This window comes from Loxodonta africana, chromosome 10, assembly GCF_030014295.1.
Source record: "Loxodonta africana isolate mLoxAfr1 chromosome 10, mLoxAfr1.hap2, whole genome shotgun sequence".
Taxonomy (NCBI): Eukaryota; Metazoa; Chordata; class Mammalia; order Proboscidea; family Elephantidae; genus Loxodonta; species Loxodonta africana.
The window spans coordinates 22,056,116-22,082,713 of record NC_087351.1 but is presented as its reverse complement, the minus strand read 5'-3'; the positions used below and the strand labels follow the sequence as shown (position 1 = coordinate 22,082,713).

General features: G+C 40.6%; 1 protein-coding gene across 1 annotated transcript in view; it reads left to right on the top strand.

Annotated features, from left to right (window-relative positions):
- The window catches only part of LOC100656530 (formin-1), a 381,454-nt gene that overhangs the window by 79,942 nt on the left and 274,914 nt on the right, over positions 1-26,598 (top strand). The window contains exon 3 of the mRNA XM_003418636.4: positions 12,066-12,127. Within this exon, the coding sequence (XP_003418684.1) occupies positions 12,066-12,127 (62 nt within the window). The remainder of the gene's footprint in view (positions 1-12,065; positions 12,128-26,598) is intronic.

Below are 26,598 nucleotides of genomic sequence, written 5' to 3'. Positions count from 1 at the left end.
TTCATTTAAAGCTATAAATTTACCTCTAAGCACAGTTTTAGCTGTATCCAAAAATTTTCCTATGTAGTATTTTTATCACTTTTTTGTTCAAAATATTTTCTAATTTCAGTTATAACTTTTTGTTTGAGCCAGGAATTACTTAGAAATGTTTTACTTGATTTCTAAACATATAAATATTTTCTAACTATATATGAATTACTGAGTTTCTATTAATTGCCTTATGGTCATAGAACTTATTCTGGATTGTCTCTTTTTTTGAAATTTGTTGAGACTTGCATTATAGCTCAGCATACAATCAATCTATCAACGTATTCCATGGGAACATGAAAAAAAATGCATATTCTGCAATTGTTGGGTGTAGAGTACATATCAACTTTGTCAAATTGGTTAATAGAATTATTCAAATCTTCTATATCCTTTGTGAGTACACACATGTGCACATGTCTGTGTGATTGTTCTGTCAGACAATGAAAGAGGTATGTTAGTCTTCCTCTAAAATTATAGATATGTCTATTTCTCCTACTTCTATTGATTTCTACTTTATTTTCAGACTGTGTTATTAAGTGTGTGCAGTTTAAAATTGTTTTATTTTCTGGGTGAATTAAACTTTTTAATCAAAATAACTCACTGCTGTTGAGTCAGTTCCAACTCATGAGGTGCATTAAATTTTAATGTCTGTGTTTATTATTACTATAGTTATATCTGCTCTCTTGGGTTAGTGTTTACATGGTACATGATTTTATCCTTTTTTCAATTTTTCTGCACCCTCATGTTTTAGCCATATTTTTTGTAAACTAAAAAAAAAAAAAAAATATATATATATTGTGTATGTATATTTTTAAAAATATCCATCTGGCAATATTTATCTTCAGGATATTTGATGCACTTACTTTTTTTTTTTTTTTTTAATTTTTATTAAGCTTCAAGTGAACATTTACCATTCCAATCAGTCTGTCACATGTAGGTTTACATACATCTTACTCCCTTCTCCCACTTGCTCTCCCCCTATTGAGTCAGCCCTTACAGTCTCTCGTTTCGTGCCAATTTTACCTTCTTCCCTCTCTCTCTATCTTCCCATCCCCCCTCCAGTCAAGAGTTGCCAACACACTCTCCCGTGTCCACCTGATTTAATTAGCTCACTCTTCATCAGTATCTCTCTCCCCCCCACTGACCAGTCCTTTTCATGCCTGATGATTTGTCTTCGGGGTTGGTTCCTGTCCTGTGCCATCAGAAGTTCTGGGGAGCATTGTCTCTGGGATTCCTCTAGTCGCAATCATACCATTAGGTGTGGTCTTTTAATGAGAATTTGGGGTCTGTATCCCATTGGTCTCCTGCTCCCTCAGGAGTTGTCTCTTGTGCTCCCTGACAGGGCAGACATCGATTGTGGCCGGGCACCAACTTGTTCTTCTGGTCTCAGGATATTGTAGGTCTCTGGTTCAAGTGGCCCTTTCTGTCTCTTGGGTTCTTAGTTGTCGTGTGACCTTGGTGTTCTTCCTTTGCCTTTGCTCCCGGTGGGTTGAGACCAATTAATGTATTTTAGATGGCTGCTTGTTGGCATTTAGGACCCCAGGTGCCACAATTCAAAGTGGGATGCAGAGTGTTTTCATAATAGAATTGTTTTGCCCATTGATTTAGAAGTCCTCTCAAACCAAGTTCCCCAGACCCCAGCCCCTGCTTCGCTATCCTTTGAAGCTTTCATTTTATCTCGGAAACCTCTTTACTTTTAATCCTGTCCAATTAGGCTGACCTTCCTTGTTTTGAGTGTTGTCTTTCCCTTCACCCAAAGCAGTTCCCATCTACAGATTGATCAATAAAAAGCCCTCTCCCTCCCTCCCTCCCTCCCTCCCCCCTTTGTAACCACAAAAGTATGTGTTCTTTTCCGTTTTTTCTATTTCTCAAGATCTTATAATAGTGGTCTTATACAATATTTGTCCTTTTGCAACTGACTCATTTCGCTCAGCATAATGCCTTCCAGATTCCTCCATGTTATGAAATGTTTCAGAGATTCGTCACTGTTCTTTATCGATGCGTAGTATTCCATTGTGTGAATATACCACAATTTATTTACCCATTCGTCCGTTGATGGACATCTTGGTTGCTTCCAGCTTTTTGCTATTGTAAACAGAGCTGCAATAAACATGGGTGTGCATATATCTGTTTGTGTGAAGGGTCTTGTATTTTTAGGGTATATTCCGAGGAGTGGGATTTCTGGGTTGTATGGTAGTTCTATTTCTAACTGTTTAAGATAACGCCAGATGGATTTCCACAGTGGTTGTACCATTTTACAATCCCACCAGCAGTGTATGAGAGTTCCAGTCTCTCCGCAGCCTCTCCAACATTTATTATTTTGTGATTTTTGAATTAATGCCAGTCTAGTTGGTGTCAGATGGAATCTCATCGTAGTTTTAATTTGCATTTCTCTAATGACTAATGATCGAGAGCATTTTCTCATGTATCTGTTGGCTGCCTGAATATCTTCTTTAGTGAAATGTGTGTTCATATCCTTTGCCCACTTCTTGATTGGGTTGTTTGTCTTTTTGTGGTTGAGTTTTGACAGAATCATGTAGATTTTAGAGATCAGGCGCTGGTCTGAGATGTCATAGCTGAAAATTCTTTCCCAGTCTGTAGGTGGTCTTTTTACTCTTTTGGTGAAGTCTTTAGATGAGCATAGGTGTTTGATTTTTAGGAGCTCCCAGTTATCGGGTTTCTCTTCATCATTTTTGGTAATGTTTTGTATTCTGTTTATGCCCTGTATTAGCGCTCCTAGGGTAGATCCTATTTTTTCTTCCAAGATTTTTATCGTTTTAGTCTTTATGTTTAGGTCTTTGATCCACTTGGAGTTAGTTTTTGTGCATGGTGTGAGGTATGGGTCCTGTTTCATTCTTTTGCAAATGGATATCCAGGTATGCCAGCACCATTTGTTAAAAAGACTATTATTTCCCCAATTGACTGACACTGGTCCTTTGTCAAATATCAGCTGCTCATACGTGGATGGATTTATATCTGGATTCTCAATTCTGTTCCATTGGTCTATGTGCCTGTTGTTGTACCAGTACCAGGCTGTTTTGACTACTGTAGCTATATAATAGGTTCTGAAATCAGGTAGGGTGAGGCCTCCCACTTTCTTCTTCTTTTTCAGTAATGTTTTGCTTATCCGGGGATTCTTTCCTTTCCATATGAAATTAGTGATTTGTTTCTCTATTCCCTTAAAGTATGACATTGGTATTTGGATTGGAAGTGCGTTGTATGTATAAATGGCTTTTGGTAGAATAGACATTTTTACTATGTTGAGTCTTCCTATCCATGAGCAGGGTATGTTTTTCCATTTAAGCGTGTCCTTTTGAATTTCTTGTAGCAGAGTTTTATAGTTTTCTTTGTATAGGTCTTTTACATCCTTGGTAAGATTTATTCCTAAGTATTTTATCTTCTTGGGGGCTACTGTGAATGGTATTGATTTGGTTATTTCCTCTTCGGTGTTCTTTTTGTTGATGTAGAGGAATCCAAGTGATTTTTGTATGTTTATTTTATATCCTGAGACTCTTCCAAACTCTTCTATTAGTTTCAGTAGTTTTCTGGAGGATTTCTTAGGGTTTTCCATGTATACGATCATGTCATCTGCAAATAGTGATAGCTTTACTTCCTCCTTACCAATCTGAATACCCTTTATTTCTTTGTCTAGCCTAATTGCCCTGGCTAGGACTTCAAGTACGATGTTGAATAAGAGCGGTGATAAAGGGCATCCTTGTCTGGTTCCCGTTCTCAAGGGAAATGCTTTCAGGTTCTCTCCATTTAGAGTGATATTGGCCGTTGGCTTTGCATATATGCCCTTTATTATGTTGAGGAATTTTCCTTCAATTCCTATTTTGGTGAGAGTTTTTATCATAAATGGGTGTTGGACTTTGTCAAATGCCTTTTCTGCATCAATTGATAAGATCATGTGGTTTTTGTCTTTTGTTTTATTTATGTGATGGATTACATTAATGGTTTTTCTGATATTAAACCAGCCTTGCATACCTGGTATAAATCCCACTTGATCAGGGTGAATTATTTTTTTGATGTGTTGTTGGATTCTATTGGCTAGAATTTTATTAAGGATTTTTGCATCTATGTTCATGAGGGATATAGGTCTAAAATTTTCTTTTTTTGTAATGTCTTTACCTGGTTTTGGTATCAGGGAGATGGTAGCTTCATAGAATGAGTTGGGTAGTATTCCGTCTTTTTCTATACTTTGAAATACCTTCAATAGTAATGGTGTTAAGTCTTCTCTGAAGGTTTGGTAGAACTCTGCAGTGAAGCCATCTGGGCCAGGACTTTTTTTTGTTGGGAGTTTTTTGATTACCATTTCAATCTCTTTTTTTGTTATGGGTCTATTTAGTTGTTCTACTTCTGTATGTGTTAGTTTAGGTAAGTAGTGTTGTTCCAAGAATTTATCCATTTCTTCTAGGTTGTCAAATTTGTTAGAGTACAATTTTATGTAGTAATCTGATATGATTCTTTTGATTTCATTTGGTTCTGTTGTGATGTGGTCCTTCTCGTTTCTTATTCGGGTTATTTGTTTCCTTTCCTGTTTTTCTTTAGTCAGTCTAGCCAATGGTTTATCAATTTTGTTAATTTTTTCAAAGAAGCAGCTTTTGGCTTTGTTAATTCTTTCAATTGTTTTTCTGTTCTCTAATTCATTTAGTTCAGCTCTAATTTTTATTATTTGTTTTCTTCGGGTGCCTGATGGATTCTTTTGTTGCTCACTTTCTATTTGCTCAAGTTGTCGGGACAGTTCTCTGATTTTGGCTCTTTCTTCTTTTTGTATGTGTGCATTTATCGATATAAATTGGCCTCTGAGCACTGCTTTTGCTGTGTCCCAGAGGTTTTGATAGGAAGTATTTTCATTCTCGTTGCTTTCTAAGAATTTCCTTATTCCCTCCTTGATGTCTTCTATAACCCAGTCTTTTTTCAGGAGGGTATTGTTCATTTTCCAAGTATTTGATTTCTTTTCCCTAGTTTTTCTGTTATTGATTTCTAGCTTCATTGCCTTGTGGTCTGAGAAGATGCTTTGTAATATTTCGATGTTTTGGATTCTGCAAAGATTTGTTTTATGCCCTAATATGTGGTCTATTCTAGAGAATGTTCCATGTGCGCTAGAAAAAAAAGTATATTTTGCAGCAGTTGGGTGGAGAGTTCTGTATAAGTCAATGAGGTCAAGTTGGTTGATTGTTGTAAGTAGGTCTTCCGTGTCTCTATTGAGCTTCTTACTGGATGTCCTGTCCTTCTCCGAAAGTGGTGTGTTGAAGTCTCCTACTATATATGTGGAGGTGTCTATCTCACTTTTCAATTCTGTTAAAATTTGATTTATGTATCTTGCAGCCCTGTCATTAGGTGCGTAAATATTTAATATGGTTATGTCTTCCTGATCAATTGTCCCTTTTATCATTATATAGTGTCCTTCTTTATCCTTTGTGGCGGATTTAAGTCTAAAGTCTATTTTGTCAGAAATTAATATTGCTACTCCTCTTCTTTTTTGCTTATTGTTTGCTTGATATATTTTTTTCCATCCTTTGAGTTTTAGTTTGTTTGTGTCTCTAAGTCTAAGGTGTGTCTCTTGTAGGCAGCATATAGATGGATCGTGTTTTTTTATCCAGTCCGTGACTCTCTGTCTCTTTATTGGTGCATTTAGTCCATTTACATTCAGCGTAATTATAGATAAGTAAGTTTTTAGTGCTGTCATTTTGATGCCTTTTTATGTGTGTTGTTGGCCATTTCATTTTTCCACATGCTTTTTTGTGCTGAGACGTTTTTCTTAGTAGCTTGTGAGATCCTCATTTTCATAATGTTTAACTTTGTGTTTATTGAGTCGTTACGTTTTTCTTGGCTTTTTTCTTGAGTTATGGAATTGATATTCCTTTTTGTGGTTACCTTTTTATTTACCCCTATTTTTCTAAGTAAAAACCTAACTTGTATCCTTCTATTTCGCCTTGTATCACTCTCCATCTGGCAGTTCAATGCCTCCTATATTTAGTCCCTCTTTTTGATTATTTTGATCGTTTAGCTATTGATTTCCATGATTTCCTGTTGTGTGTATTATTTTGTTTATTTATTTATTTTTTAGAATTAGTCTTAATTTGTTTGTTTTTGTGCTTTCCCTGTTTGAGTTGCGTTGATATCAGGACGTTCTGTTTTGTGACCTTGTATTGTGCTGGTACCTGATATTATTGGTCATCAGGCCAAACAATCTCCTTTAGCATTTCTTGCAGTCTTGGTTTAGTTTTTGCAAATTCTCTAAACTTGTGTTTATCTGTAAATATCTTAATTTCTCCTTCATATTTCAGAGAGAGTTTTGCTGGATATATGATCCTTGGTTGGCAGTTTTTCTCGTTTAGTGCTCTGTATATGTCGTCCCATTCCCTTCTTGCCTGCATGGTTTCTGCTGAGTAGTCTGAACTTATTCTTATTGATTCTCCCTTGAAGGAAACCTTTCTTTTCTCCCTGGCTGCTTTTAAAATTTTCTGTTTGTCTTTGGTTTTGGCAAGTTTGATGATGATATGTCTTGGTGTTTTTCTTTTTGGATCAATCTTAAATGGGGTTCGATGAGCATCTTGGATAGATATCCTTTCTTCTTTCATGATGTCAGGGAAGTTTTGTGTCAGGAGTTCTTCAACTATTTTCTCTGTGTTTTCTGTCCCCCCTCCCTGTTCTGGGACTCCAATCACTCGCAAGTTATCCTTCTTGATAGAGTCCCACATGATTCTTAGGGGTTCTTCATTTTTTTTAATTCTTTTATCTGATTTTTTTCCAGCTATGTTGGTGTTGTTTCCCTGGTCCTCCAGAAGTCCCAGTCTACATTCTAATTGCTCGAGTCTGCTCCTCTGACTTTCTATTGCATTGTCAAATTCTGTAATTTTATTGTTAATCTTTTGGATTTCTACATGCTGTCTCTCTATGGATTCTTGCAACTTGTTAATTTTTCCACTATGTTCTTGAATAATCTTTTTGAGTTCTTCAACAGTTTTATCAGTGTGTTCCTTGGCTTTTTCTGCATTTATCCTAATTTCATTTGTGATATCTTTAAGCATTCTGTAAATTAGTTTTTTATATTCTGTATCTGATAATTCCAGGATTGTATCTTCATTTGGGAAAGATTTTGATTCTTTTGTTTGGGGGGTTGGAGAAGCTGTCATGGTCTGTTTCTTTATGTGGTTTGATATGGACTGCTGTCTCCGAGCCATCACTGGGAAACTAGATTTTCCAAGTAGTCAGCTAAAAAAAAATGCAGTCAGATCCCTATCTGAATTCTCTCTCTGGCTCCGGGTATTCGGATGTTAATGGGGTCGCCTGGGGAGGGTGGGGGAGGGATCTGAGAGCTAGGAGTGTAGCACCACAGAATATAGAGCTGAACACCACGTTCACGCTCCGCCCCCGTTCGCCAAAATCCGGGCTGGACGGGTCCCTGGCTAGGACACTGCTTTCCTTGCTCGGAAACCAGTCCCTTCCTCCTGGGGACTTCCTCCGGTGCGCGGCACCGCTCGTGGGCACTGGGTGGGCGTTTCCCGCACGAACGGGTGGGCCCGCCCCCAGGGTCTATTCAGGCGATTATAATTAGATCCCGCGGTCACGCCCCGCCTGTGCGCGCGCCCAAATCCCAGCGGGATGACTTCCGGGTTGAGACGCTGCTTTCCCTGTTCGGGAACCAGTCACTTCCTCCCCGGGACTTCTCCTTCCGGAGCGCCACACCTCTCGCGCGAACTGGGTTGGCGTCACCTGCACGGCCAGGTGGGCCCGCCCCCTGGGTCAATTCAGGGCAATAAAAATGGACTCCATGCTCACGCCCCGCTAGTGCGCGCGCCCAAGCCCCGGCAGGACGGAACCCCGTCTGGGACGCTACTTTCTGCGCTTCGGGACCAATCAGTTCCTCCGCACGGCCAGGTGGGCCCGCCCCCTGGGTCAATTCAGGGCGATAAAAATGGACTCCGCGCTCACGCCCCGCCCGCGCGCGCCCAAGCCCCAGCAGGGCGGCACTCTGTCTGGGACGCTACTTTCTGCGCTTTGGGACCAATCAGTTCCTCCGCACGGCCAGGTGGGCCCGCCCCCTGGGTCAATTCAGGGCAATAAAAATGGACTCCGCGCTCACGGCCCGCTCGTGCGCGCGCCCAAGCCCCAGCAGGGCGGCACTCTGGGACGCTACTTTCTGCGCTTTGGGACCAATCAGTTCCTCCCGGGGACTTCTCCTTCCAGTGTGCCACACCTCTCGCGCAAACTGGGAGGGCGTCACTCGCACGACCAGGTGGTCCCGCCCTCTGGGTCAATTCAGGGTAATAAAAATGGACCCCGCGCTCATGCCCCGCCCGCGCGCGCACGTGCGCGCGCGTGTTCCCAGATCGCAGCGGAATGGCTCCCCGTCTGGGATGCTGCTTTCCCTGTTTTGAGACCAGACACCTCCGGGGATTTCTCCCTCTGGTGTGCCGTGCCACACGCGCGGACTGGGTGCGCGTCCTCCCGCACGAACGCGTGGGCCCCGCCCTGGGGTCACTCCAGGGAAACACAGCTGACCCCCCCCCCCCCCGCGCGCCCCGTCGGTTTCTCGCCTAACTCCCGGCGGACGGCACGGCACCCCAGCTGGGACGCTGTTCTCCCCCCTCTCAGATCAGTCACTGCCTCCCGGGTGTTTCTCCCTCCGGCTGCGCCCCTACGCCGCCCGCGCCAACCTGCTAGGCTTCCTCCCGGGATGGGTTCGGGGGGGAAGGGGTGGGCCCCCTTTCTGTGCCGTCTGCCCCCCTGGGCTCTGCCCCAGATCGAGCTCCGAAGGTCACCTGCCTGGTGCGCTGGCTCCTAGTTCTGAAAACAGTCGCTGTCTGCCCGTATTTGTTCGTCCTCCGTCTCTAAGTCTGTGCTTGTTGTTCAGAGTTCATAGATTGTTATGTATGTGATCGATTCCCTTGTTTTTCCGAGTCTTTGTTGCAAGAGGGATCCGCGGGAGCGTCCACCTAGTCCGCCATCTTGGCCCCCCTCCCCTGATGCACTTACTTTTATTGTAATTTTTTATTTTATTGTAGTTATGGATAGATTTGAGTGTATATTTACATCATATATTAGGCTTTCGGAGACCCTGGTGGTGCAGTGTTTAAGAGCTATGGCTGATAACCAAAAAGTTGGCAGTTTGAATCCACCAGGCGCTCCTTAGAAACCCCATGGGGCAGTTCTATAGCTATAGGATTGCTATGAGTCGGAATTGACTCGAAGGCAACAGGTTTATTATACTTTCTATTTGTCCTACCTAGCCTAGGTATCTTTATTTTCTCATCTTGCCTTATTTAGAATTGATTGCTTTTTTATTTACTTTCTCTAAAAATTTGAGTGTATGCACTATATTTCTGTTATTTCAGTTGGTTTCCCTAGAAATTATAACATGCTTCTTTAGCCTATAAAAATCTGAAGTTATCTGTAGTCAATATTATTACCATCACCCTAGAAAATTCCTTAGAACACTTTAACTCTGTATTTTCTCTTCCAGTTTAGTTACCATTATCATCACAATTTAAATTGAATCTTTTTTTTTTAAATATTACAAAATATTGTTTTTCTGTTACCCAGTACATGTGTATTTAGATCGACCTATATATTTTTATTTAGTACTTTTTTTACTATTTATTTTCTTAAAAATCAGGCATTCTTTCTGGAATCTCTTTCCTTCTGCCTTAAGGATAACCTTTCACATTCCTTAAGTGAGGGTGTTCCCGTAAGGAGTGAGTGGAAACCCTGGTAGCATAGTGGTTAAGTGCTGTGGCTGCTAACCAAAAGGTCATTAGTGTGATTCCACTAGGTGCTCCTTTGGAATTCTGTGGGGCAGTTCTACTCAGTCCTGTAGGGTCGCTATAAGTCAAAATTGACTTGATGGTAGTGGGTTTGGTTTATTTTTTTAGGGAGTGGGTGGAACAGATTTATTTCTGATTCAGGCTTATTTTGAGGCAATAACCCTTTTGGGTCCCAGTTTTAGGGTAAAGGTTCTTTTTGTAGACTCACAGTGTTTAGAAGAGCCTGGACTTTGCCTCTTGACTTGGTTATTCTGCAGTGCCATAAAAACCAAAGTTCAGGTGTGCCACATGCCACAGTGGCAAAAGCAGCTTCACTTCTCAAATTACCTAAGATTCCATTTTCCTCTAGATTTTGGCTTGGTAATTCTTTATTGTCTTGTGAACTCCTTTTAATTCTTTTAAGAATTTCAGTGGAATGGTTAGTGGGTGACCTAACCTGCCATATTCCTGGTAACAGAAGTCTCTCAGAACAAACTTGAAGGAGATCTAGGCATTGTACAAAGGAGTACATCATTCTTTACTTTTCCTCCTACTCCCACCCCATTACGCATATTGTCTACCTCTTCAACTCATTTTGCGTTCTTGGACAATCTACTTAACCTCTCTATGAATCAGCTTCCTCATCTGCAATGGGAAAAATGATAGAACCTACCTTATAGGATTATTTTGGGGTTAAAGAAGTTAATAAATGTGAAGCACTTAGACTAATACCTGATATATCATTAATGCTTAATAAATATAATCTGTTATTATTGTCTCCAATAATAGCAAAGACTTTGAGGTAGAAAAGAACTTCACAAGTTGAAGGAATAGCAAGAAAGCCAGTATGCCTGGAGTATAATGAGCAAGGGGAAAGAGTGGTATGAAATAACAGGGAAGAGGCACATAGGAGACAGGTCATGAAAGGCCTTATGGGCTGCAGAAAGGAGTTTTGATTTCAGTCTAAATGCTTTGGAAAGCCAGGGATGAGATGATCTGGTTCATGTCTTTAACAGAATACTCAGGCAGCTGTGAGGAGAATGGATTATACATGTTGGTAAGAGTAAAAGCAGACAAATCACATTAGAAGGTTACTGCAGCAGTCCAGAGGAAAGATGATGGTGGTAATGTTTATAATGGTGGCCGTGGAAATGTTGAGAAGTGGTTTGATTCAAGATATGGTTTGGATATAGAGCCCACAGAACTTGGTGATGGATTCACAGCTCAGTGAAGCACATTCCCCACAGAAGCAGTGGTGGGGTTAGTCCTAACTATCAGCAGCAACACCCCTTTCCTGTTGTGGCTTTACTAGATATTTCCCTCATCCACTATTGAATTGGAACCTAAACATTCATGCCTGATTTCTGAAATTCACTTGGAGAAATAGGCTCTTTCCACATGTTTTAAATGAGGTGTAACTGACTTCTTACTTACTCATATTTACCACTCCAAAAACATTTGTGAAATACTGGCCTGTCCCACAAAAATGTGTACTGCTGGCATTTTGCTTTGTGGTTCTCTGCAGCCTGGATAGTTCTGTGACCCTACCATGCTTAGCTGCTCTGCTGGAAATAGAGTTGCCTTGGCTACTAAATGCTTAACCAGTGGATGATAAGTTTAGTGGTTGGCTGAAGTTCTTGTGCACATGTCGGACTTATGTTGGAATAAACATGATTAGACTGAGACTAAAATTGGACCAGAAATCTATTTTCGTCCTCCTTTCAGCTTCAACCCACTCTAGAGTCTCCATGAAAATGACAAATAGTCTTGACTTGATGAGGCTATCTAAAGATTAAAATCACCCTTAGATGCTTACTTAGTCTTGCATTCAAATAGAGATTTTTTATTTAAATTATTTATTTATTTTGGGGGGAAACAGAGGTAAAAATAGAGTGTGTGATTTCACATAGAAAGTTTTATTTCCTGTGTGTCTGCTCTTAACACGTCTGTATTTGTTCTCTGTGAGGCCTTAGCTTCCATCTCCTCCTTGAAGACAAACATGTGACCCAGTCTTTATCTGGAACACCCATCATTTTTTTTTTTTTCTTTTTTTTTTTTAACCCTCTCCTGTCTACTTAATTTCAGCCTTCTCATAATTCAGGATTTGTGGAAAGGAAGGAAAACTTGGTTCTTTTCTGAGCCACTTGCCTCAATTTTCAACATCTGTTGTCCAGCTAATGTCTAATTGTGGCATTTATTTGCTCAGTTTACTTATAAGAGAGCATCTCGGAGATGCCACTTGAATTTTGTGCTTCTTTGTAATTGGCTTCTTTTGTGATCTTACAGAGTACCAAGCTGCTATTTTACACTTGAAGAGAGAACACAAACAAGAAATTGAAAACCTGCAGGTATATCTCTTTGATTCTACTGAACTGGTTATGTGAGACTGATATTTAGCTTTCTCTTGTGCTGAAGTGAATATATGCCTTTTGTTGAAGTTTTAACTAGGTAACATCTGCCGCCTACACCTGCCCGTGGGCACTGGATCTGTCCTGAGGTTGAAAGCCTTGAATTCTGTTTTTAATAGATCTCAATTCCTTTTTTTGAAAAAATTCTGTAAATGCATATGATTTGATTGGGAAAACAATTGTTTTATTTTTAAAACCAATAAGAAGACAAGGAAAGAGAGTACTTAGACTTTGCTGTTTGTATGAAGTAGTCTTCGAAGTGGCTTTTCCTATGCACAGTGTAAATTACTTGGTTCGGCTTAGTCCTGTTCACGCCTAAGCCAGCGTGTCTCACTACATCCCTGCAATTTGATGCCACACAGATTGAGGCCCTTAAAAAAGGAATCCCAGTAAGGGGACTGAGTTGTGCTGAGCCATTCAGTATCCCCAGGGAATGCCTGGAAATTGCCTCCTTGACCCTCCTTTGTGAAGCCCAGAAAGACTCACGGATCCTCCCCTTGGCCTGCCGTCTAATTGCCGTTGCCTTGTGTTTGGCATTTGCTTGCAGTGCCTGTGACAGGAACTTCAGAGTCTTACCTTCACGTAAACTAATTATTGAATCGGGAGTGACAGTAGCAAAATTAAACAAATCTTCTTGCTTATTTAGTGCTACCTTCATTCCTTGCTAATTTAATGAATTTGTGGATCAAATATTCTTTTTATTAAGTGATAATACACTTTTTTTTTTCTTTTAAAAGAAACAGGTTAACTTGTAGGAGGGCCTGTGGGATCTTGGAGGTGCTGTGTGTTGGGTTATACGTGAAGTTATTGCAAGTCATGTAGTATTGTGGATGGGTTCAAGCCACACCTGCACAGCATGATTTAAGTAGTAATTAGAAAGAGGGAACACGTCCATCTCAAAAAGAAACAAAAAAAGTAGAAAAGTACTTCTGTCTCCTGAGGGAAACAGAGAGGTGGAGACCATTACCTCCTTGTTGCAAAATGGCCTACAGAGGCTTCTCTGTCTTTGTCTTTGTTTTGATGTGTAAGAGGTTCTCAGCTGTCTCAGAGGGACTAAAATTGATGGGGAATAATTTCAGAAGCAGATTGTTAAAGAGGGTAATTCTAAAAGTGATTCTTCAAGCACTTTTAGATAACATCTGAGTTGTAAGACTTCGCCATAGCTTTCTCCAAGTTGTAGACAAGCCTGTGAGGGCTTTGATAACTAAAAAATATTCACAGTAACAGTAACAGTGGTTGCTAACAATTTTTGAGTTGTTACTGTGTGCTAGACATTGTCTAGGCATATTACCCATATTACGTTGTGTCATCTCTACAGAAGCCCTGTGATCTTACATCTCAAACTAAGAAAAGGTTGGGGATGGGAAGGCAAAGAGGATGTGGATCAAATTTAGAATATGGGTTAGACCAAGGTATGATGGGCAATAGTAAAGGTGACCAGACCCAAACAACCCACTGCTGTTGAGTTGATTCCAACTCACAGTGACCCCATAGGGTTTCTGAGGATGTAAATCTCTACGGAAGCAGACTGCCACATCTTTCTCCCATGGAGCACCTCGTGGTTTTGAGCCACCAGGCTTCTGGTTAGCAGTCAGTTGCTTTAACTACTGCACCACCAGGACTCCAGTAAACGTGAAAGTGTTGATAATTATGTTCTATTTCTTTTTTAGCTTTAAGAATGATATGCTCTAAAGAGTTATCTGCCTTATTGATATTACCAGTAAACTTTGAAAATATGTTTTTTTGCTCCATATTCATGATTGATACCTAACTGCCAAAAGTCTTGCCATGTGGTGGGGGTGGTGGTTGTACCCAGTTTACCCAATCTGTACAGTTTATTCCTTGTTTGGAATTCTCCCAGATGACAACCCTCTATAGGAAACTGGCAACTCTTACCCCTGATCTGACATAGAGAAGTGTTTGTTTGGCAAACACAGCATTTAAACATTGAATAAGAAGTAGATATTTTAACATACAGAGATTTCTGCATAAAAAAAAATCTGGATTTCTAACTGCTAAAATTCTGGAAAATCTGGCAGCAGTGGTCTTGTCTTCCAGTGTGACTTCTACCTGCTAAGGCTGAGTCACAAGCATGTACTCCAGCCGGACCACGTGCTGTCTCCTTTGCCACTGTCCCGACTCTGGGCCATTTCACCTGTCTGGCCCTACGCTTTAATTAACACCTGTTCTCGGCCAGTATCTAAAAACCGAACCAAACCCAAACAAAACCCAACTATATTGATAGCAACAGCAACCAATCAGAAGAGATGCACTTCATAAAGCAAACGACAAAAAGTACTCACTGAATATAATCTCTGTTTTATGCTAAAAAATAACAAAGTCCATCTCTTGTTACAGGGCTAATGGAAGACAATGGGTGGTAGAACTGCTGTTTTGATTCTCATTTTCTTATGTGATGTCTATCTGTAGCCTTCATTGCCTGTTAAATTTTCTTTCTCTGCCTATAGGTCGCACGCCTTTCTATAATAAGAAGGGTTTCCAGTTTAAAACACTTGGAAAAAGTAGTCATCATATACAAAAATTGATATGTATCATATTTAATTTTTTGTTTTTAACTTTCTTATTGTCGTAAAGATATATATATATATATATATATATATATATATAAAATATACCCAGCACTTGCCAATTCAGGATTTTTCACGTGTGCAATTTGGTGAAACTCATTATGTTAATCATGTTGTGTAACCATCACGGTCTCTGTTGCCAAATTTTCCATCATCATGAACAGAAATTCAATGCCTCCTAAACAATGATTCCCTGTTGTCTCCTCCCTCCTGCACCTGATTACCACTATAGACTCTGGTCTTTATGCATTTGCCTATCTTAGGCATTTCATGTAAGTGAAATCATGCAATATTTGGCATTTTGTGATTGACTTACTTTGCTTAGCATATGGAATGTTTTCAGAGTTTAAAGAAGCCGCATGAGTCAATAAAGAAAGAACCAAAAATGAGCTTTCTATTCTCCCTTTGTCCGTAGATTTATAGGGAAGTCACTTGTTTTGCTTCCCCCCTCCCCCACACGCAAAATGGAAACCTTACCACCTAAAATAATTTAAGAGGGGGTTTGACTATTTTAACCTAAAGTCCCAAGGCTGGTAAATGGGGGAGCCTGGAGTTTTTAATCTCATGCATCTCTGCAGCTGACAAATGTTGAGTGCTCCACTGTGGAAAGGGCATGGGGCTTGGCCCTGGGACCAACTTTTCAAAATGCATAGCAACCTACATACATGTTCCCTTCATAATTCAAAAGCCAAGATTTATTGATGACTTGAATGAATCAGTTCCTAGTGCCTTGTGTTTATATACCTTATACACAACCTCAAAGCACTTGGCTGACTTTTCTATTCAAATCTCCAGTGGGAGAGTGCAGGCAGGCCAAACATTTTCTTCACTATTTCATGTCATTTATAATGTAACCGCAGCAAAATTTTTTCTTGAAATTTGACTGAGTGTGCCCTTCCTTGGGCAAGCTCTAACTCTGCCAAGTGTTCCTGGAGCTTTGTGATCAGTTCGTGAAACTCAGCATCATCTGGCTCATTTTTTCAATTTTGGATACTTCTGTGCTACCATCTTCATTTTTGAGAAGGCAACACCTTACCTTGGCAGGTTCTAACTTACCTGAGAAGTCTTTTGCATGTGCTGCCCATTTACTCGGCAAGTTCATGACCATTGGGTAGTGATGAATGTGTACTCTATTGGAGTGAAAACACAGAGATTTGTCGAAGGTTGGAAAACAGTTTGGACCCGGGAAACGTTTTAGTCATCTAGTGCTGCTATAACAGAGATACCTCAAGTGGATGTCTTTAACAAAGAGAAGCCTATTCTCTCACAGTCCAGTAGGCTAGAAGTCTGAATTCAGGGCACTGGCTCCAGGAGAAGGCTTCTCTCTGTTGTCTCTGGAGGAAGGTTCTTGTCATCAGTCTTCCCTTGGTCTGGGAGCATCTCAGCAAGGAACCTCAGGTCCAAAGGACGCGTGCTGCTCCTGGCACAGCTTTCTTGGTGGTATGAGGTCCCCAACTCTCTGCTTGCTTCCTTTCCTTTTATCTCTTGAGAGATAAAAGGTGGTGCAGACCACACATCAGGGAAGCTCCCTTTACATTGGACCAGGGAGGTGACCTGAGTGAGGGTGGTGTTACAATCTCACCCTAATCCTTTCAACATAAAATTACAATCACAAAATGAAGGACAACCACACAATACTGGGACTAATGGCCTAACCAAGTTGATACACACATTTTTGGAGGAACATAACTCAATCCATGGCACATCTGATCTCATAAAGTGAAACAAATGCTCCTGAGAAGGGGAGGGGAAGAGGGTACAATTTCTGGCAAAATCAGGAACTAACTGCAACTCTGTGATTGGTGCTTGGTGAGGTAAAATAGTTAGAGGCAGGGTATCTCAAAGCAGGAAAACAAGGGGTGTTGGTTTGGAGTACATATGTGGGTTATTGGGTTGGTTATACAGGATAATTGCAGAAGTAGTGACTATAGTGGTGTACAGTGGCCACAAAATGATTATGAAGTATTTCTTTCCGAGGACATTAGGTTTAAAAAAACAGCTAGGGAAACAATACGTTTTTTGAGAGCAGTTGGCTCTGGACATGTCTGGTAAATTTAAGGGCATCAGGACCCTCGAAGGAACATTCTTCCCTTATTCTTGGCTTACTCACAAAGAGAAATGTTTCCTAGTTACAGGCTTTTAAGTCTGTACAAAAGCCACTGAATGTTAGAGAAGTTAGTAAACATTTAGAGTCCTGACTCAGAGCCAGACTAGCCATTTTGTTAGGGTCAAGTGCCTCAGTTTTGGGGGCTCCTACACCATAGAAACACAGTTCAGACAAGCCATACTAAGACGTATGATAAAACTAATTTTCCCAAGGAACAAATAGTTCCTTGAGGTAGCTTAGGAGAAAGGATTTGAAAATCACAATCACAGATGTTTTATAAAACCTTTGGAAACGCTGGTGGCGTAGTAGTTAAGTACTACGGCTGCTAACCAAGAGGTCAGCAGTTCGAATCTGCCAGGCACTCCTTGGAAACTCTATGGGGCAGTTCTATTCTGTCCTATAGGGTCGTTATGAGTCAGAATCAACTTGATAGCAGTGGGTTTGTTTTTTTTCTTTTTTCCCTGTGTATCTGATCTTTTCCTATATTGTAGCCAGACAATCAGGTGTGGTATTATTTTATGCGTGAGATTCAATGATTTTTCTTTATTTTTGGTGGCAATATATACAGCCAAACATACATCCATTCATAATTTCTGCATGTACAGTTCAGTGACATTTGTTACATACTTCACATTGTGTCACCATTTTCACTATCTCTACCCAATTTGTTTAATTACCATTAATTTAGACTCTCTGCCCCTTAAAGTTTTAAGCGGTACTTTAGATGAACTGTTGTCAGTTTGAACTCATATAGCTAATTCTTTATAAAAGCACAGTGCTCAAGGTAAATACACATTATTAATTGGGCTAAGCTGTTATTTAGTTTAACTATGGTTTCATAGGATAGTTTTGTTTCAAGGTTTAAAGATTATATCTGGGCAATAGATTTGGGGGTTCCCCCAGTCTCAGTGGATCTGGTAATGACCTCAGTGGATGGCAGCATGAATACAGTGTGAAAGAACTTGAGTTTGGGGGTTAGAATTGGGTTCAAATTCTTGCACTGTGACATTGTACTGTGATCTTGAAAATTAATCAGTCTCTCTGGGATTTAGTTTTGTCAGTTTTAGCAACTGTACAATAATAATAATTCTTTGATCATGCTACTCCTTCTAGGATTGTTCAATATGATGTACACCCAATGGTACAGGTTATGTACCACATGCTCAGTACATGTCATAAGTCTCTTTTTATGATTAGGCAACTCAAATTTAGAGTGGCCCTCGGGCTTTTTTGGTTGAGGACTTCTTTGAGAGGTTTGCCTTAACCTTTGAGGATGACTGTTTAACTAATGTTTCTGCTGTTCTTCTGCCTCTGTTGTCTATATCAGAATGTTCTAAATCAGGCTTTCCCAAAGCTCGTTCCACTCTGCCGTGATCTTTTGCAGCACCCCCTGTATTAGTTATCTAGTGCTGCTATAAGAGAAGTACCACAAGTGGATGGCTTCAACAAACAGATGTTGATTCTCTTACAGTCTAGAGGCTAGAAGTCCAAATTCATGGTGCCAGCTATGGGGAAAGGCTTTTCTCTCTGTGTCAACTCTGGAGGAAGGTACTTGTCATCAGTTGTCCCTGCACTAGGAGCTTCTCAGAACAGGGGCCCTGGGTCCAAAAGATGTGCTTATGAGGTCCCCATGTCTCTCTGCCTGCTTCTCTCTTTTATGTCTCAAAAGAGATTGGCTTAAGACAAAACCTGATCTTGTAAATTGAGTCCTTCCCCATTAACGTAACTGCCGCTAATCCCACCTCATCAACATCATAGAGATAGGCTTTACAACACACAGAAAATTCACATCAGGTGACAGAATGGTGGACAATCACACAATACTGGGAATCATGGCCTAGCCAAATTGACAGACATTTTTTGGGGGGGACACAGTTCAATCCATGGCACTCCCTAACAAAAGGATTTCATGGTCAAATAAATTAGAGAAATTTCCTTAGTTCTTCCTAAAGCTTTATGATGTATAAAGAACTAAAACAGAGAAAACCGTATAGCATGTTCCCTGAATTTGACCACATAATTTTTCCCCCAGATAACCTGAATTTTTTTTTAATAGTGCTACAGATTGACTCAGATAATCTTATTTCATTGTATATCCATTTTCTGAGTTCAAGTTGAATTCTTGAGTAGCTTCATTATCCTTTTCATGCTACAAGGGTTCTATTTATTAATTGGTTGAGTTAATGTACTGGATTGTAGGCTTCTTGGAGGAAGAGATGGTGTTCTTTTTCTCCACGTCCTTTGGAGTACCTAGCAAAGTGCTTGGTATACAGATAATACACAAATATTTCTTCTGTAATAATATATGATTGAAAAATGATAGAACCTGATATTGATCCTATCCCTTCTCTGTGCCAACCTCTGTTCTAGGCTTTTAACATTAGTATTATAAAGGGCAAATGTAGCAATATAAACAAAGAAATAGGTTGGTCTCCCTTTTACAGATAGTAAAAGAAAAACGACACTCTCAGGGATTGTGACTTGTCAGAAGTTCTTGACTAGCAGGTAAGGGAAAACTGAGTTTGAACCCACACTATGTCGGTCGGATTTTGAAGCTTATCCTCTTCCATTAATCAATGTAGCTTTAATGACTAGAACATTAGGTTTAGAATCAGAAGGTCTAGATTCTAGTCTGATATTTGGCAGTATGGCAGCGTAAACTTGAGGCAGTGCTTTGGGCTCAGTTTCCTGGTTTCTAAAATGAGAGACCAGGCCATATAATCTATAATCCTTTGAATTTATTATTGGTACCATCAACTACCAAAAAAAAAAAAAAGTTTTATTTACCACACTGTGCTTTAAGCCTTAGAATGATCTGACTCAGAATTTCTAAATATTATCTACCACCCTCTGCACATACACACACACTTTTTCCCCCTTTTTAGTTACTTCTAGAGCTTCTCTTTTCTAACAGGGGGACTTGTCTCTTGACTCTGCTCGAATCTCTGGAACAGTGTATGCAGGCTTTTGGTTATATTCTGAATGGACCACCCTAGCACTCTGTTGGCACTTCAGATGTCCTACTCAGTGAGGTGGTGCAGTTCTTATAATGGTAGGTGGAAGTTCCGTAGGAGGCCCCATTCTTCATGACAGGAGGGAAGCCAGGAGCGTGGGATGGGTATGACTGCTTTGACTCTCAATTACCTCTATTTTGAGAGATAGGGAAAAAGTGCAGCCACCTTTTCTGGTTTGTAAGGAGCTGGATAATTGAAGAGTATTGTTATTGACTAGCACTCTGAGCAGTTTAGAAATAGGTGCTGTGGAAATGACAGTGGTTTTGTCTGTTTTTAACTAGCGTTCTTTTGGGTTGTAGAACAGAAGAAGAAGAACCAGCCGATAGGGAGCCTTTTTCATCTACCCCGTTTATCACACGCACAGTCCTTAACTGAGGGGGAAGCTTCATTGAGTGGTGACCTCTGGCAGGCCCCTGCTCATTGTGCAATGCTAGCTCCCACTGCAACATGAGCCAGATATGGATGCCAAATTGAACATTAACTAAATGTTTTATCTCATTGTCCCCAAGAGAACCAAATGGTATGTCAGCCTCCATTAAGAAAAGACTTCCTTTCTTTTATATATCTAACCCGCCGTACTGGTCCATTTATAATAGATTTCACATTGCTGATGAAATTGAGTAGAAACTACTCTGGAGCTGATACAGCTATGTTTATCAAGACATATAAATCCTGAGCCTTTGCCATTTGTTGTGTTCATTGTTGTCAACACGATTTATTTAAATCATTTAATTCCTGGAGAATACTGCAAGCGAACAGTAGTAATTTGTAGACCAATAAACAAAACTTTCAGAAATATAAAATATGATGCTTTCATAAAACAACCATGGTATTCCCCTTAAACAGTGATATTAGTCTAATTCATTACTGAAATGCCAAAAAGAAAAAAGAAGTTAAATGTTGAGAAACATTTTAACTCATTTCATTATGGCTATATAATAAGATATTTTAAGTTCAGTAGATTTGCTAGCTTACTGGTATTGAGTCATCTCTTGGGCACTAGCTACCTAGAAACTCACAGATACATTTGGAGGTGAATATTGGTGCATAACAGGTAACAGTTAATTCCCTAGCTGACTTAGCAGCCCAGGACCTCTGTGTCTCAGTCTTCACGGTGCTGTCTTGTCCCACATAATTCAGGTATTATGTCAAGCTGTGTTTCCTGATAGAAGCTGGTTGTAGAATGAAGAAGAATCTGTTCATTAATCATTTGCATCATGTTGGCAGTTGCTGGTTTCGTATGTTTCCTTCGTGCACCATCAGCTTCCATTGTCCCTGCTCAGTCTTACTCTGAACGTGAGTCAATACATGTGGGCCGTGACCATTTTTGTTCAATAGTTTTTTGACTTTAGGCTGTTGTTGAAACAGGTGACTTTTGTTTTTTGACTCTTTTTGAAATAGGAGAGTGTGAGATGTGGTAGAGCACTGTGGAAAATGTTCAGTTCTTTTCAGACTTGTCCCGCTTTGCTCACACCTTCTGCAAGTTTTGAACAATCATGTATCATAGCTAAACATTAGGTCTTTCAGCTTTAAAATAATAGTATAGGAGTAGGTGGTGGTGTAAGTTTCCTTCCAGCTTTAAAGTTCTGTTATCTCTGGCCTGGGGAGAGAGTGGGTCTCTCTCAACTTGATCCAAACATCTTTGAAATCCCCTTCTGCCACAGCGCTTAGTACCAGGGCTAACCAACAAGTTGAAATTTAGTGAATAGTTGTTGATTGATATGACCGGGCATTGCTATAAATTCCTTCATGACTCACATTATTTAGGTCGAGTGGTATTTTGAAGGTATCATGAAGAGAGCCACAGTCCTTAAACTGGTGGCTGCCATCAAACACAGCCCCCAAAAGTTTGTTTGGCCAGCATCAAAACAACAACAAAAAACTAGTTGCCATTGAGTCAATTCTGAATCACGGTGGTCAATGTGTTGCATATGTTGCAGAGTAGAACTGCATTCCATAGGTTTTCAAGGCTGTGAGCTTTTGGAAGCAGGTCACTGGGCCTTTTTTCCAGGCTTCTCTGGGTGGATTCGAACCACCAACCTATCGGTTAGTAGTTGAGCTCTTCTGTTTGTGACACGCAGTACAGTGTCCTTTTAAAAAGTTGCTTTTGAATAATTTTAAATGAGTATGTATATTCCAGTGCCATGACGGTGACTAGTTCAGAGTTCAGCTGCTAACCAAAGGTTGGCAGTTCAAATCTACCACTTGCTCCTTGGAAACCGTATGGGGCAGTTCTACTCTGCCCTATGGGGTGGTTATGAGTCAGAATCTACTCGACAGCAGTGGGGTTTTTAATGGGATATACATTCTAGTTTCCTCTTGTCTTACATCTGGGCTTGTTTATGTTGCTTGCCTGTCCCCATAGACATCTGAGTTTTTGAACTCTGGTGTAGTGGATAGGGACACTGAGTAAGAATGTGCTCATCTGCTTTCTCCATGATCTCAGTAATACCAAGCAAGAGTCCCTTGAGCTTTTAGATCTTTATGGAATTTTGCATTTCTTTTCCTCCCCGCCCCCCTTCATCCTGCTTTTTCACTCTCCCTCCTTCCTATTATTCCGGAAAGATCTACCAATGGCTTAGAGAGGGCAGCGGTATTGAAAAGGTGAGCGCTTAGAGAAAAAAAGTGTATTTTCTGTGTTCTTGGACATAATTACAAAGGGATAGAAAGGAATTTTGTGGATTTAAAAAATTAAATGCCAAGTCCCTTGTGCTTTCTGCCTTAGTAGGAGATGTTTATAACCGTAGTTACCAAATACGAAGTACCAACTCTGTGCCAGGCACTGCTAAGAGCTTCATATCAATCATCGCTAATCAAGGGAGACTTGAAGGGCTTTCTGAGGCTTTGCAGCTGGTTAGTGGGATGGGTAGACTTTCTAACTAGGTCCGACTTCTGAATCTGTTCTTTTTCCTCTGTCAACTAATTTGATTCATTATCTTTATTATGATGGTTTCCTAACTTTTAATTTTCTTTCTTTCCCTCACCCTGTGGCAAAGACCTCTGCAGATTACCCCCTGTTCTTACCTACACAAGCTTTCCAAATGGTAATAAAACAATGATGACACATCTGTGGTGTTGGGAAGGAGAAATATAGACTAGTCCTTTGTATCTTAACTGATCTCAAAAATGACAAAATGTTCTTCAGACATAGGCATAGAAGAAAGGAGCAGCAGGCAGGACATAAAAGAACTAAGGTTAAAGGGGAAGAGTAGAAAGTAGATCTTTCTCTCCCCAGCTCATAGGTAGTCCTGAGCCCAGTTTGAGGAAGAGCATCTAGTACTTATCACTGTAATCTTGACACTGGTCTATACAGGCAGTCCCTGGGTTACAAACAAGATGCATTCCTAACTGTGTCTTTAAATCGAATCTGTAGGTAAGTTGGAACAATTGCTTATGATTCTTATTTAGCCTTACTTTAGTGCGAGAGGCCCCCTGGTGACGCAGTGGTTAAGAGCTCAGGCTGCTGACCAAAAGGTCCGCAGTTCGAATCCACCAGCCACTCCTTGGAAATCCTATGAGGCAGTTCTTCTCTGTCCTTTAGGGTTGCTATGAATCGGAATCAACTCAACGGCAATGGGTTTGATTTTTTTCGGGTTGGTTAGTGCAAAAAAAGGCTCAAAGCCTTTTCAATAATTTAAAAGCTACATGTGCAGCAACTGAAGGTAATTGTGATGAGGAATTTGTTGTAAATAGGGGTTGGTTCAGTCATATCAAAGTGAGGGCAAATTTACGTAACATTAAAGGGTAAGTACAAGTTGTCTGTACTTTACAGAAGTTTGTAACCCTGGGACTTAACTGTATTCATCTTAGAGATTTGAAACCTGAGTTTCAGAGAAGTCTATTTCCAAGATCCTAAACTGAGTAAGATGATACTGGGGCAAAACTTCTATGCGCCTTGAGAGCTGCTTAACTTCTTCATTATGATTTCCTCAATTTGAATAGAGGTGCTCCTCAGCTGTCTTTCCCCTTATCTCCCCCACCACGACCTGGCGGTACTGATCCCTTAAGGAGCATAAAGGAGGGATCTAGCTGTGTTCCCTCTGCTGTTACCTAGTTTTAGGATGCACCCAGGTAAGGTAATTTGCATCTGTTGCCTCTTCTGACAATTCCAGCCTCATAGGAACTTTGGAATGCATAGCGTGAATTTAATGTGTGTGTGAGCGCATGCTCACGCCTGTGTGTGCTTTGCCTGTTTCCCTGCACTGTGTTCTAACTTGCTGGGTACCCTGTTGGAGGAAGAGTAACAATGGCATTGGTACTTGCTTACCATTTACCGTGATCCGTCTTTGGGTAGACCAGTTCTTTAGAGTGATGGCCATTAGCAACAGAGCATGCAAAAAAGTGAACTCATGTAATGAAGATGACTAAACACTCACTGAATGAAATGCAGTGTGACTCTAGTCGGGAGAGCCGAGTAGGAAGACAGGTGAGGACTCTCCCCTCAGTTTGAATCCTCCCTCCACTGCCTGCTAGATGTGTTTTTATGAACAAATTCCTTAAGCCTTTTGGAGCTTCAGAGCCTCATTTTCAAAGTAGGCGTGATGATATTGCTCACAACATGGTTGTTAAGACACAGATTGTAACGATTGTTGTGACATGTAAGTATGGGACGGGAGGGGTAATGGTATGTGGTAGAGAGCCAGTGAATGATAACTCTCACGTTTGTTCTGAGAGCAGCACGTTTAGTTTACCGTAAGTTCACTGGCTTTCAAAGTGCATTTTTTTGATGGTAAACATCTTTCAATACAAACCATGTGCCTGTGTAACAGAAAAATATTCTGCACTTAATGTTGTATCTAATACTTCAAAGAGCATTGCTTTTATTGTGTATTATTTTGGAAGGCGTTTTCTTGGTTAGCACAGTTCAGGTTCTCAAAGCCTTTATAGGTTTTGCCTTTTCTTTATGGGTTTCCCCTTGGAGCACATGGAATGATGATTTTCATAGCTATTTTAAAACTGCAGGAGCCCTGGTGGCGCAGTGGTTAAGAGTTTGGCTGCTTACCAAAATGTTGGCAGTTTGAATCCACCAGCTGTTCCTTGGAAACCGTGTGGGGCAGTTCTACTCAGTCCTATAAGGTTGCTGTGAATTGGAATAGACTCAACAGCAATGGGTTTGGTTTCTTTGGTATTTTAAAACTAAGCTATTACAAATCAGACCCTTACCAGTTAGATGTAGCCAAATTTCCTAAGGAGTTATGTCTCTGCTTCTTACAGTGCTCTTCTGAAATTCTGAAAGAAGTTATTTCTTCATGGTTTATTCTTAAGCATGCCCTTGAACAGGTGACAGGTGCATTGTAACAGGGCATGCTCCCAAAGAAATCAGTAATGATACGGCTTTATATATCTAATGCATGTCATAATTTACAAGTAATTTCTCGTATACTCAATCCTCACTACAATCTCGTGAGGTAGAAAGATCATGAAGCTGTAGTCCTATTTTACATATGAGAATGGTAAGAGTTAAGATGTTAAATTAGCTTCTCAAGGCTATGTGGCTGGTTTTGGAAAGGACACTAGATCCCAGGTTTTCTGATGCATAACCTGAAATGATTTCTGTTACACCAAATTTGAATAGTTATGGGTATTTGATGCCAACTTATCAGCATGAAAAGGAGCCCTGGTGGCACAGTGGTTAAGTGCTCGACTTCTAACTGAAAGGTCAGCATTTCAAACCCACCAGCCACTCCACAAGAGAAAGATGTGGCCATCTGCTTCCATAAAGATTATAGCATTAGAGACCCTGTGGGGCAGTTCTCTGTTCTGTAGGGTTGCTATGAGTCAAAATTAACTTGATGGCAACGGGTTTTGGTTTATCAGCATGAAAGCAAACAGACCTGGGACAACAGAGGGTACAGGACAGGGAAGCATTTCCCGTTAGCACTTTTCTCAGAGTGGGCACTTGAGAGTCTCGGGACAAGCTTCAGGAAGGAGAGACACTCTCCCTGTATGTCTAGCTAAACTCATCTAGGAACACAAAAGATTAATCAATGGTAATGATGATGATGATAAAGATATTTTGGATTTACTTGTCTTTTTTTCTGAAAGACAACTAAACACTTGGTTCTTGGGTGGACCATTCTCGTTCCCATTTCTAGGAAGCGAGAATTTGTTTATATTCTTACTGCACACGGACAGTAGCATTATTTATGCAGCCATTTAGAGTTTTTGTAATTTGGTGTGGTACAGGGAGTCAGTGAGAGAGGATAGCTCAGGGAGGAGAGTGGGGTACTGGTGCAGATGAGATCAGTGAAAGGCCTCATCTACTGCTTTCTCTAAAGGCCTCTTCCGTTCCCGTCTCAGCTGGCATTGCTCCCCTTGTCCTGTCTCTGCAGTTCACTACAGCACACATACCACTCCCTGAGTTACTCAAAAGCTGATCCTTGTGTACAGTGTAAATAGCGAGGCCAATTAGAAAAGAACTAGATGGGTGAGTCAGGGAGCAAAGAGTGTGTGATTATATGGTAAGATAGCAATGGGTTAGCACTGACGATGTTGGCTGTCTCTTGAGAATGGGCGAATCTCTGTAGGCACAGGGATGACATATGGGGCATATGGCAGTGATTGTGTTTCTATCCCTCTTGGTAGGAGGACTTGAAGAAGGGGGAAGTGAGTGATTTTTCTAGTCGAAGAAAACCAGAATAAAGCCATTGTGAGAATAAAGCCAAAGTCCAAATAAGGAAGTGTTCTAAAAGTACCCTGCAG